This window comes from Myzus persicae, unplaced genomic scaffold, assembly GCF_001856785.1.
Source record: "Myzus persicae strain clone G006 unplaced genomic scaffold, MPER_G0061.0, whole genome shotgun sequence".
Lineage (NCBI taxonomy): Eukaryota > Metazoa > Arthropoda > Insecta > Hemiptera > Aphididae > Myzus > Myzus persicae.
The window spans coordinates 270103-284328 of record NW_019102587.1 but is presented as its reverse complement, the minus strand read 5'-3'; the positions used below and the strand labels follow the sequence as shown (position 1 = coordinate 284328).

General features: G+C 36.1%; 1 protein-coding gene across 4 annotated transcripts in view; it reads right to left on the bottom strand.

The window, feature by feature from the left end:
* LOC111032619 (protein couch potato) overlaps positions 1–11730 on the bottom strand; it is a 55122-nt gene extending 43392 nt beyond the window's left edge. For 2 of the 4 annotated variants that reach the window (XR_002604323.1, XM_022313016.1), the window contains exon 1: positions 10822–11730. Coding sequence is in view for 3 of the 4 variants with exons in the window: in XM_022313016.1 (XP_022168708.1) it covers positions 10822–10965 (144 nt within the window). In the remaining variant the exon portion in view is untranslated. The remainder of the gene's footprint in view (positions 1–10821) is intronic. The other 2 variants (XM_022313015.1, XM_022313017.1) reach the window with 1 other exon arrangement.
* Between the last annotated feature and the right edge of the window lie 2496 nt (positions 11731–14226).

The window sequence follows — 14226 nt, the reverse complement described above, 5'->3', positions numbered from 1 at the left end:
AACTGTGTGTTGACTTTACTGTTTGTCGAGAGGAGCTGATGTATAACGTAATATATACTCGTCTGTTTGTATATATATTATACACAGAGAGCCTAGGAAAGAACTGACACGAGAAAATATAATACGTCTTATGATATGCCGCGCAATAGAGTATTATATTATACTATGTTGTAGGCAAACGCTTCTCATATTATACAGTGTGATTCTTTTTATGTAAGATACACATTATGCTCAAAACTTATAAGGTTTTTGAAAATACTTGTTTTACATAATAATATTCAGTGATAGCAATACATTCCTTTAAATATATATTTTTACCATTTTTTGTCGTTATTAATTTTATGTTGAAAATCAAATATTGAACCAGTAAAACCCCACACGTTTGTTTACTACTCCAATCATCTATACCTCATATCCATTATTATAACTGACTAACTACACTTGTTCAAAATTAGATTTTTACGTATCGAATTATTTCGAAAGATACTCTTCTGCAGAACATGAAATTAAAAATGTACTTCACGATTCAAAATAGAAAAAATACATTAAAAAAAAAAATATTTTGTTTTAATACGGTTTTATATAATGCAATTATGTAAAAAAAAGTATTATTGAAAAATGTTCATAGTTTTCGAAATAATTAGGTAGGGTCTTGAGTTAAAAGAATCATCCTGTATATGTACATATCGTACACCACGACCAGCATCTGCGCGGTGGGTTAATTTCGAACGATGACGATCCGTCGTAAACGCTTTTAATCAACCGTATCTCGTGAAATTCAAACAACGTCGCGTAATGGTTGTTTAGCATTACGCCTCGCGTTGCCCCACTTGTATTCTTTCGAGAGATCTTAAAAATAATAATATATTATCGTTGCTACAAGTTACAACAGCACTCGGAAGACTATACGAATTTATTGTTATTAATATTTCACGTGATGCGTTTAAGAAAACATTTAAAATTAAAATCGATTTGATCGTCAAACTCCGCAAACCGTATACGACGCTGCCGCGAATAATGTAATGAAAATTATTATTCAAAGACCATGGCGGGGGCGTCCCGATATGTCATAATATTAATATATTATATGGCAACGATTTATTTAAACGTGTTTGGTTTCTATATACGTCGAAATGTGTGTTCTTAATGTCATACGAAACGATCCCAAATCGTTCATACTCTGTTTAGCATGTAATGGTCAATTTCCAACGTAATATTATTCACAAACAAAATACATAGACAACGATAACAATAATAATAACAACAATATTAGGGATATGTACCGCCATCCACTGTATGGGATCGACGCGACGACGAATAATTTTCCAGTTTGAAATAATTTTGTGCATTTAATATCACCGCCGCCACCGACGACGTCTGGAATTCCTGATTGCATTTGCAGGGTAGAGAACACTATGTGACAGCTATGTAGCCTTTTCGAGGGCACGTATAATGCACGATGATGCTGTTACGCCATCGATTCGCAGCTATTTGCGACGATACTCGAAATTGAGCTCTAAACAACGAACGGGGATTTCATTGGACTTGGTGCTGGCGGCGGCACACGTCCGTCTCACCGCTGGTATATAGACACTGTGCCTCAGTATAATACTATTATTATAATGTAAGTGCAGTTACAACTCACGTGCCTATGTGTAGGTACCTATATATTCCTAAATCCACCGAATTCCATCCTTTTAGCGTCGGAGTTGCCGACGAAGTGTCTCCGTCACGAGGAAAAAACATACAAATAGAACGCGTACATGTAATACATAAAACGAGTCTCCGGCGGTGGTGGGTAGCGAAGAGGAGGAGAGTGAAAAAAAAAGTTTCTCGATACGTGGTATAAATGCGCAAACGGATACCGGATTATGCGTTCACTATATGTATGTGATACGACCGTGTGAGCGTGTGTGTGCTCCGTGTTATTCCGTTTCGGTACGGCGGGTCCGAAAATGCGAACACACGAGTATCCGTTTACCTGTATTGCGTTATAATCGCGAGACTGAGCGTCTTCCCGACAACGGCAAAGACGTTAAGTCTGATCCTCGCGTGCCCTTTTCCTCTATACCTATATATTATTACACCTATATTTATTCACGTCGCAGACGGATTCATGTTTTTCGACACGGTAAACTCGCGCGCACATACACGCGCATATCATATACGAGGGACTTATATGTGTGTATTTTCGAGCGCAAAGTATTGATCGGTCTAGATATAAAAATACCCCGGAAGTCCCTTTTGGGATTTTGGACGTGCGGCGTTCGAGTGTCTAAACATACCTCTCTTTCTATCACATATTATATTATATATTTGATATCATATGTGTGGAACGGCATGCATTTTGTAATATATAGGTAGGCAACTAATATATTATATTTTAATATGCCATCCCATCGGTCGACGCGCCGCGGACGCCCTGGGATTCGGTCGAGCAAAATATCAAAACCGTTTAAGTGATATTAATGGACTGTGTGGGCAAACTGAATAAATAATAGTAATAATCAAAATGTATGGAAAAAAATTAACGCAGCTCGTTACCATCCACGGTATTTGACTGACTGCAACGGCTACGTTTTCAGTGCTGCAGGATCATATTTATGAGTGTATATCGCCGAATTGTATATGAATATCATAGTACGCATGCATGCTCATGGTTAAGCGTGCATGGCTGTCACACATCAGCCCCACCATCATCTCAAATCCTTATATTATCGACGCTTGTCGACGGTGGTTCAAGGGGGACGAAAGTAAAAGTTTGGCATTTTCTACTCCTCTGATTTGATTTCGTACAGACAAATTTAAAAAACGTGAAATAAAAACATTTTACACGTCTTCTGGGTATTTTCTTTTCCGTTTAAAATAATAATGTATAAGAGATTTTCCTTAGTACCTAGATGGATTTTAAAATGCACATTATTTAAGAAATTTAAATTTGCAACAACTCGTTTATCGAATAGAATAAAAATAAGTCACAATCAGAAGTTAGAAGAAAGTTTCATCAAGTGACATTACTATTATTATTATTATTACTATTATAACTTTAACTTTTAAGTGACAAAGAGAATATTACAATAATTGTTGTCGTTTTCTTATATTCTTATGAATGACAGTCTTAGTACATAACTATCCACTTATATATTTTATGACGTGATAATGAGATATAAACGTTTAACATTTCATATCCCAGTGGATTTTCTGTTCAAATATTAGTTCTTGTTAGAAGCACGAAGTTTGTAAATTATATTTTATAATGGATTTTGTAAAAAAAAAATGGTCGAATTCGAATGCATTTCAGAAATATATTCTACGTATAGCGTGTTGATTCTAAACAGAAACAAATTCGACAATCATGTGTTAAAATCGAAAAACTAAATGCCACGCAAACAATCAAGTGGATGAAGAAAATAAAAATAAAAGCAAACATGCGATGGTGTTTATCGTATAGGAAAATCGCATAAAAATAAAGTAACAATAATAATAATAAAATACTAAAAAATCAAGAAAAAAATCTATTGGTACTATCGTAGGTGTAGAGATGACCGAGAGCTTTGGGGCTTAGATGATAGTAATACGTTACATGTGCACGCCCAAACGCTGAATAATAATAATATGCCCACACGTCGTGCAGAGGTGTACTCTCGTCAGTGGCATCACTCCGGTCACGTTTTGTTTATAGACTCCAATGCTGTTCCTTTTATTTACCATATTTTATTCTATACAGTTATTGTAGAATTATGTACCGAAGAACTAAATGGTGTATTAGTTAAAAATATAAATAAAACGATTACGAATTTTCATGCGATATAAACTATGAGCTATGGTGCCACCGAGCGGTTATACAACACCACAAACACTATATTTACATAAAAAAATTAATGTTTATTCGATGAAATATAATTATTGTACAAACATTTTTTAGAATGAGCGTATAACTCAACGCGTGTGCTCTCGGTTATATTCGTTATTTTTGACGCCTAGAAAATATGCGCATTAATATTAGAGTTGTGTATAGATATATAAATCCTATACTAGTACTACATAATATTATATTATAAAATATAGTCGGCGTTGATATCAGTCATCGTCCCAAATTAAGAGTCTTAAACAGTTTGTATATCCATATGGATGCATTGTCTTATCGTTGGCTAAGTTGCTCTAAGTAATTATAAATAATGTATTGTTTTAAAATTCATTAGTATGATAATAATTTAATTGTTGTTCCCTTAAAATACAATGCGTTTAATTTAATTTCAATAAATTCATTTGTTATTTAAATTATATCACGTGATTACAAAATATGCACAAAATTAAAGTTACTTGGATTTATCATCAATATGGAGTTGACCGTGGTAGATTTAACGTTGTTTAGTTGGCAAATACTGACAAGGCTTGGTTTTATTATGGTCGGTTCCCACCTAAACTGTAGTGAAAAGGTTTTGTAAAAAGTGGGCACGGGCTTACGGCACGACTCACGGATAAGTTTTGTACGAGGCCCCTCTCATGATTATTATGCTATTATTTAAATCTTAAATTCACCACTGGGAGTTGACTTGGTAGCGTTATTTAATAAAAAGAAGAGTTGCAAGTATGCTGTAAACTCTAGTCGATTTGCTAACTCATTTTAAAAATTATGTTAAGTATAGCTCAAGATATTTTTTATTCAGATATTTTGAGCAACATTCGTTCAAAGTTACCATATAAAACAGACGTTTATAAATACAAACAATAATAATCAAATTGTAGGTATATTTAGCAGCTAAAATTATTACTTATTGATGGTGTCAGGATTGTGTCATTTTAATTTGTTTTTTAATCTAAAGTGTTGAAGTGCTAAAATATCTCATCCGCTAGAAGTTCAGTGTAACTTAATCAATTCGTTGATATAATCAATGTTCGAGCTTTTATTTTTTAATTTTCCATTGAATTATGAGTGTGCTACCGTCGTACGTTTTATTTTACCCCATGTATAACCTTTTTGACACATACAACTAATCTAATGACAGATTTATACAAAATATACAACCACGATTTTAGTGATGTATAATAAAGAATTATTATATGGTTTGAATTAAATTATACAAATTTTAGAAAATGTATGATGATGAAATGACATGTTACGACACCGATGAAAACCATTATCGAGATAACAGGATTTGGGGATGAAAATATTTTGAAAGTTTATAAACTTTTTTTATTTCAAAAACATTAAAAATATTATGGCGCCACCAATAAATTCAAAGTGTCGTTAGTGCTTGATTAAATTGAAATATCAAAAATCGACATAATTACTCATAGTTTCCGACTAAAATAAAACCGGCGATCCCAAAAAACATGTTATGGGGAATATTAATTGCTGTATTATTATGTTTTAAATATTATGATATAATATTTTACCATGCTTCTTATTATAAACTGTGATTATTCATTAAAGTCATAGAATATATGCAAATAGAAATGAAAGGTACTATAAATGTACACGCGTCCTCTAATTTGCACGAATAATCGCGAAAACTCTTCACATATACGGTCACGTGGAACGAGAAAAAATAATATATTTTCCAACAACCAATGCCGTTAATTTCCGTCCGTTTTTTTAAAACCTTATTGTTAGACAGCTAATTACAGGACATGTACAATAATATATAAAACCAATATTTTAAGTGAATGTAAGTGAATTAGACTATACTCCGCCATATATTATTGAACCCGTAATCGGTTCGAATAATTTGTAAACCAACACTCATAACGTGTATCAAGTAAATCCTATATTGTAATAATCTTTAGCCCTACACTTAATTTAATTGAAAAAGTCCATCTATAAATCTACGCTGATAACAAATACTGATATATTTCAAACATATTAAATTTTAAATAAATAAAAATAATAATAAATAACAATAATTATAACTATATTATATTAATTATAATTTATTATGTATTATTTATTTTTTATTATTGTTTATATTTAATCTTAAATTTTTTTATAGTGACATTATTGAAACGTAAATATAAACATAGTACTCAGAATACTAATACCTACATAGTTTTATATAGGTAAATTGTAGAAGTAACGAAAAAAATATAGCAGATGGAAAATATTGATTTCTTCCCGAACCGTTATGTTATTACCACATTTTAGACTGACTTGCTACCTAAATGATATTGCATGATAAAACATACAATATAATTTCTAGTACATCAGAGTATAATATTATATGTTTTGTTTCTATAATAAATGGGCTATATATTAAACTTAGTATATGCAACATGCTTAATGTTTTTAGATTGCATAAAGGAACAACTGCTGCAGTGCGATCGCGATGCACCGGAAACACAAGATTTGTATAATAATATAATTTGTTATCGGACATAAGTCGGCAGTGGCGGCTGCACAGGAACTTCGCGGTGTGAACACGTTGTCCATCATCGTCACCATCATCTTCATCATTATTATTATCATCGTCATAGACGTACGACGTCGTTCAATTGGCGTTTCGGCTCGTGCTTAAACTGGTTTTCAGAGCTTGACCAGATACGGTCGCTCGGCGGTACATAAAATGTAAGCGTATGTATAAAATTGTGTAGGTATGTATATTATATGCAGCGTCTGTACATATTGCATGTGCATCGTATATATATAGAGATACCGTTATAGTGATATTTATAATATTATTGTTCGTATGCGTATTTGTTTTTATCGGAATTATTAATATGATGACGTTTGTAATTATATCAAATTTGTCATCGTCGTCTACATCGGTGTATTAACCATAGTATTAATGTCTCGGAGGACAATATAAGATCGAGTACGTCAGAAAAATATCTGCGACAGCAGTGGCATTGGCGGTGGCGTAGTCGTCGACTATAACTATCGCTCCGGACGGAAACGGCATACGGCGAACGCTAGTACACGAGCCCCGCTTGCCATATGCCCGCCGCCGCCGCGCCGCTTCCGAGGGATTTACGAGTCAACAACTGTGCACGAGCGTGCATGGAAGAGTTTACGAGTTTTGCGGTGACGAACACTTTATTCGGCAGAATTGAATAAAATTTCGGAAAACGTAAATTTTGATGATAAAAAAATCACGTACCTACAACATATACGTCCGTGACGGCGTCGACAGAGTGTTATTATGCTGCGGTCTATATTTCTGAGTAAATATCACGTACCCGGTCGCTGATAGTCACCCGCCGTAATTAGCGCCCGCTATCGAGTTCGGGGCGCAAGAGAATAAGGGGACATTTCTCGTTTCTCGATGCTTTCGTACAAGTCTGTTGGCGGCGACTGCAGGAGGGTTAGGTTGTCGGTGTTGTGATAAAAACCGTGTGCACTCTTGGCCATAACGAGGGGCGATACCCGATGTGTGAGTGTGGGTATAGACGTCGTCTCGAGTGGCTTGAGAGCGGCAGAGCTGGTCGTTGAGAGAACGTTGAATTATGCGCTGACTGGCGCCCGCCGACGCAGTTAAAGTTTTTATATCATAATCTTCTAACATATATTATAATATACATATGTATATATATATAAACTTGTGAGATGCTGCACAATACAAAATCTTCTGACAAACTACACGAATACTATGTGATATAGCATTATTATAACACACGACCATGGCGTGGTACCAAGCGTGGCTTTATCATCAGATTGTTGTGCCGATTTCAAAGACGATCATCTCTGCACAGCGCGAATATAATATGATATAATATATGTTTTCATCGCTAGGTAGTGTCAAAATCGCTCAAATGTAAAAAAAAAATAATAAAAAGATTTCATTTCAAAACCAGATCACCCTACGTAGTTGTACTACGAGTTGTCGTCGGATAATATAATATACGCTATACAGGGTGGCGCATATACTTATACTTATACAGAGCGCTTTACACAAAAATGGGGAAATGTACCTACCTATACATAAAATTCTGTCTCGCGAGGAACAACAGCAGCTGCTGCAGCTGACTGCCGACTATACTTGTATAGTAATATATATATATATATAAATAATAAAACGCGTCGTCTCCGCGCGCCGACGAGTTTAGTATTTTTTTTCTCTATGAAATATTTTATGGAAGACTCCGATTTCTAATACGGTCGCTCGCATCTGAGGGTGCGCATTAATATAATGTATACGTGTATTATAATAAACACGGCGGCTGTGCCGGCGAGAGGTCTCCGCGGTAGTCACATACAATATTGTAATGAAGACGGGATATTATTGCGGGACCTCTACTGGTATTTCGGAATATTCCGGTCGAAAGGGTTACCGTGGAAACCAGTTTTGCAATATACGATGACCGTATCTTCCCCCAGCCACAAGCGTGTCTAAGTGATTTTTAGCCGAGTATAATATTTCGATTTTACTCGTGAAACGATAACAATGTGATTCGGTGAAATAATCGCAATACTGCAATATCACCAGTATTGTCATATAATTACATAATAATTACACATTGTATCATATTTACTACACTATTCACCTCGATGCGAGTTGTATAAGGGCACCCGAGTATATCTGATGATGATAACTTCCATGCAGAGTTTCCTGGAGATTAATTTTTTTCGCGTGGCTGTCGATTGCTTTAAGATCACGTCATCACCGGAAACGTGATATTTTTGATGGGACGCATTTTTTTGTTGTTGTTTTGGAGGGAGTCTTGTTAGCGCGCTCACACGCACGCACTCGTGCGTCGAAATCCCGTCACATACGATACGCGCTCACCCGCCACCGTCGTCGGCAACCACCCCGACGGCGATCAGCTGTTCTCGTGGGGAGCAGCAGCTGCCCCTCAGGTGAACACATGTTGCCGCGCTCCCCGTGTGTGCGTCTTACGAAACTTCGGTGGTACACAATATTGTAATATAGGTGTACCTACCTACCGATAATAACAAAAATATTAAAACGTCATTTTACGACCGTTTTTGCTGCAGCAAAGAATTATATACGTTCTTTACGCATTATTTCCGTTTTCGTCATAAAGTTTGTCACGCGCTTGGCAGTTTCGTTTTACGCATCGCGTTTTGGCAACCACTGGGCGTGTGTATATTTGAACAGCGTATCTGGCGGACCGTGAACGACTGGTAATTAGCGCCTAGGTGGGATCGCGCGCGTGTTGGTTGCAGCCTGCAAGTATTGTAATATTGTGTACACGGTAGTGCCGCCGCTGACGACGACTACAAAACGATGAACGACGATGACGTTATGTGCGCGACACCCACACCTGAAATCTATATAACCTAAAAAAAACATAGGCCCTACCGATAGTATTATTTGCATATGGAATCGTTTTCACCCGAAACTTAGGAGAAACGAGTGGCACACCTGCGCGAAAAACTCACGCAATACAACCGTCACCCGCCGCTTGCGATCGAAAGAATGGTAAAGTGCGCACGCTCTACGTGTTCTGTAAATTATTTAACGGGTTTTAAAAATAATTAAATAAAATTATTATTTCCTCTGGAAATAAAAAAAAAAATAATTTTCACAGACGACGTTCACGATATTATTCAAACTTTTCGGTGTGATAGTATTTTGTCAAAAAAACAACGATAAGAACTTATAGTCATTGAGGCACTAGGTGTGTTCAGTCGATAAATCGAAGCATACACATTAACACCAGTACCTGTATACCTAGAAACTCAGTTCATTGGAGATTTTACCAGTATTCGCTGTGGTTATGGTGCAGTATAATGCGTCGCGTGACATCAAAAAAACTCTTAAGATGGCAAGGGTCTCGTTGTTATAGACTCACATTTTTCCGTCTTTTCAATCTTCGTGTCAATCTTATATACAACATAATATATACAACATAATATATATATATATATATGTATATACATAATCAAACAATTTATTCTACGATGAGCAGTATAAAAAAACGATGGTAAGTGAAGTTAAATCTGAGAACGCACTTAAACAACACTATTCGACATACGCGGTTCTAGATCGTATTGTGCGTTGTCACCGATCTCCGGAAAAAAATGATGATATTTCCACCTGACAGTTGATAAGAACTGGTAACTATTGATACAGGGATAGAGGTAATGGTGGCCCCAATGGAGGAGAGGAGGGTGCAGTGCACTTGGCATACATATTAAACATTTAAGTACCTATATATAATATTACACGCGACTTATACAAACCACGCTGCTGCTGCAGTCGTTCGTGTCCTCGTTCGGAGCAATTATCACATTCGACGACGATGTCTACGACAACGACGAGCCAAGCCCTAACAAACATATTGTTTTTTTTTGTGTGCTGGTGTATATTTTATGTAATGTACGCATACAGTGTCGTGTGTGTGCAAGTTTTACACACAAATAACGAGCGTATCGAGTATATACATAATATACATAGTGAACCTATATATTATAATAAAATGTTAGGCTTACGGGTGGACGGGCGGTGGGGGATACATGACGGGACGGCCAAGCAAAGGATTATACGACGTACATCCGTCGAAAAATACAATATTATTATTATTATTATTATTAGAAAATGTTCTCACGGTGGACACGGGGAGACGCCCTCGGTCCGTACGTCCACCGAATCGTCGTTACTATAATAATACTATTAAATAACGTTAGTACATGTAAATCGAATAGGTACCCATATCGTACCTACAACTAAATACGAGTTGCTTTAATTACGTGCCAAAATCAACCTTACCGACTTATTCATAGCCTAATCTAACCTATCGATTTGTAAACGCGAATATCATATTAAGTATATTATATTTAATATCCATGAATATCTCAACGCTAATCGATCGGATAACAGTTATTTTAGTTGAAAATCAGTATAGTATTATTATGTTTACCTCTTCTTCGCCGGGCCCGACGGAATCGATGCTGTTGCACATGCCAGTAACCACGGACTGCTGGCCATCAACCGATACGCTGCCAGGTCCTTGCTGTTGTTGGACTTGCAGCGGTGGCGTGTGACCTGTTGGCGACATGTTCATCGCTGCGGCTGCGGCTGCGGCTGCGGCGGCAGTGGCGGCGTCCAGTCTGAGCTTCTTGAGGGTGGCGGCGGCGGCCTCCGGTCCGTTGTACGCACCACCTCGGGCCCTCTTCAACCCTCCAACGGCGACGGCCTCCACGATTCAACCGGGTGGGTGTAATGCTGCGTGACGACCACTACCAGCGCCAACATGTGGTCACTACCGCGGACCGGCACGGTTTCCTGTAGCAGCTTATCGGTGGTATCGTGTTATCGGTTCCGGACGACGACGAAGAAGACGAAGGTGGTTAGTAGACTCAGCGGCGACGGCAGGTCACTACTGCAGGGTCGGCGAAGACGGTCGACAGTGCACAGTCGTTTCGGCGGTATTTCGATTTGTGATAAATTATATTATAATATTGTATTCTTATTGTAGGGTAGGTTTACACACACGCGACGGCCAAAGAGAAAAATAAAAATTGAATCTCAGATTTACAATCGATCGATGTTTAATTTATTTATTTTATTAATCGGTGTAAAATACGCGAAAATTATAACAAACGCAAAAATAACAAAAAGGGACTTGGAACGGTGTGTGTGGTGTGTCTGTAAGGATTTGGGTACGTGTGGTGACTGAGGTGGTGGAGGTGGTAGTGATGGTGGTGGTTAAGGTGGTGTGTTCAGTGTGTAAAAGGTAAAAATGTCGCGGTGTGTGCGTGTGATCGCGGAACGTACGACTGCCGCCGTGTCGGAATTGCGTCTGATGTGAACGCCGAGGGCCGAGCTGTGGTAGCGACGGCGCGGCGGCGGCGGCGGCGGCGACTGCGACGGCGACCGAGCACGACCGGCGCCGAACCGACCGGAACAGGAAGCTTGGCGGGCGGTGGCGGTGGTGGCGGCCGTAAAACCCCTTCCTCCTCCGTCACCACCACTGCCACCGACGACGACGATTGCATTGTTTTCCATATGGCGTGTGCGAGTAGAACAATTTCAAAAAAAAAAAATCGCGTTCTCCGATGGTCTCTCTGACAATTACGGTGATGCTGTGCCGAAGGCAGTGTTGCGCACAGCTGATGGACCGTTAAAATAATAATAATAACCCGTTCGTGTGTGATCGACGACGGATACTTACTCCCCCGCTCATCGTACACGGCATGCCCATACGAATATAGTACCTATGTATATATATACGAGACAATCGTCCTTGCCCCAATCCACCGCTGCGTGTTTGACCGCCTATACGCAACTTTATTTATTATTATTATATATTTTGTACATGGGGCGTGTATAACGACTTTTTTTTTGTTTTTAATGTCAGAATATGGTTTGTAATATTAGATCGTTATTATGTTCGACTACCGACTTACGCGGGGTGTTTTGAAGTCTGTACAGGTCGACGGTCGCTTACCAATAACACTCGGACATTAATAACAATAATAACTACACCTACCTGTATGTAAGTGGATAGAACTTTAAAATACCATTATATTTATCTATATTGGATTCCGTTTCGGCGATACCGAATACAAAGACGGATTGTGCATAAACACACGTTAATATATGCACAACCTACTCGGTTCGCAGAGATCCAAAACAAAGTAATTATATATAATAAACAAATAAATATGTACAGTGTCCTAATTTTTAACCCGAATATCGTTTAATATCAAGGAGTTATTCGTAATAATAATGGGAAGTTGAATTATCCGTACATAACAAGACTTTGTCCGTGAAAAAATAAACAAATATGAAATACACCGTCATATTTTAGGTGTATGGCGTTTTTAGTGTAAATCATTTCACGGACAAATCGTTCTCTGTATACCTCGCTTTGTGATCGAATTCGACCAAAACGGGTAATACACCTGTAGTGGATTGGATATAGCACTTGTAATATTTTTGAAAGTGGTTCAAACTACACTCTAAACTCTTCTGATATCTATAAGAACAATATGAAATTTTCGTCAAAATCGGTCGAGTGGCTTTTAAGTATATTAACTAGAAACAAACATTCATTTATATAATTTATATAGTATAATATATTTACGTTAGTAGATAAGTAGTTTTCAAGTTTTTTAAATCCCGCACAAACGTTCGTTAATATACATATATATATATAACTTTAAAATTACATTTATAAGCTGATAACTTAATTGTTTGATAATCTTGCTGGGTAAAAATATTCCGGAATAATCGGTGAAAAGCAATTATTTTCTTATTTTATTAATTATATTCTACAAAATGTGAAATGGTTAATTTTTGTATACATAAAATAAATCCAAATATTATCAGATGCAAATAGAAGGTGCTAGGCAACCTATACAATAATAATAGTCATGACTTTGACCAAAATACGCCTTTAATACAATGCCATTATTATACTTTGGCCATTTTTAAAATAATTTTACATGGATTACATAAACTTAATAATATATTATAATATTATGTTTGCCCAAGTATAATATTTTTGTATATTATGTAATTTAACCATGAAGTAAACAATCAGTATATTTATACTTAAAACGCAACCACGATATAAAATGTCAAGTTTTGTACACGAACACAATAATATATAATATATCATGATATAATATTATAATTATTATAATTTCGCATAAAATAATTATAAATATAATTTTGAATCAGGAGCATAATAAATATATAATACAATTACATAACTCTCGTAAATGGTAAAAATATATAATAATATTTTTACACTATACATCAATAAATTCATGATGTATATAAATATATATATAGATACACCTAAACCTATGTGAATTAAATTTAATATGATCACTCGTTTATAAAATCAATTATTTATTGAAATAAAAAAAATATATCCTAATCAAATCATATTTGTGTAATGTTATATTGATATGATTTTGAAATCACTGTAAACTGTTTAATTTGATCAATTTTATAACCCCTTATTAATGCTTTTTATGCCTTTGAATAGTCAAAATTAGAACCGATTAGAATAATAACATAACATCATTATGTCATTTTAGATGGAAAATAAATTGCTTGTTGCAATCTACTATAATGGTTAGTTTCATTAATTTGATGTTATTTTATTCCAATAATTTGTTTAGTATTTTTTATTTTTATTGGATTTTGATGTTAAGTAATGAAAGATTATTAAAAATAAACAAAACAGTTCGTATTGAATCAACTGGCTTTAAGAGTCAAAATTACGGTTGGTTAATATTTTTTCAACTCTAGTTCTGAAGTTAGTGATTTTTACTAAGTTGTGGAAACGAAAAACGTACTTAAAATTTAA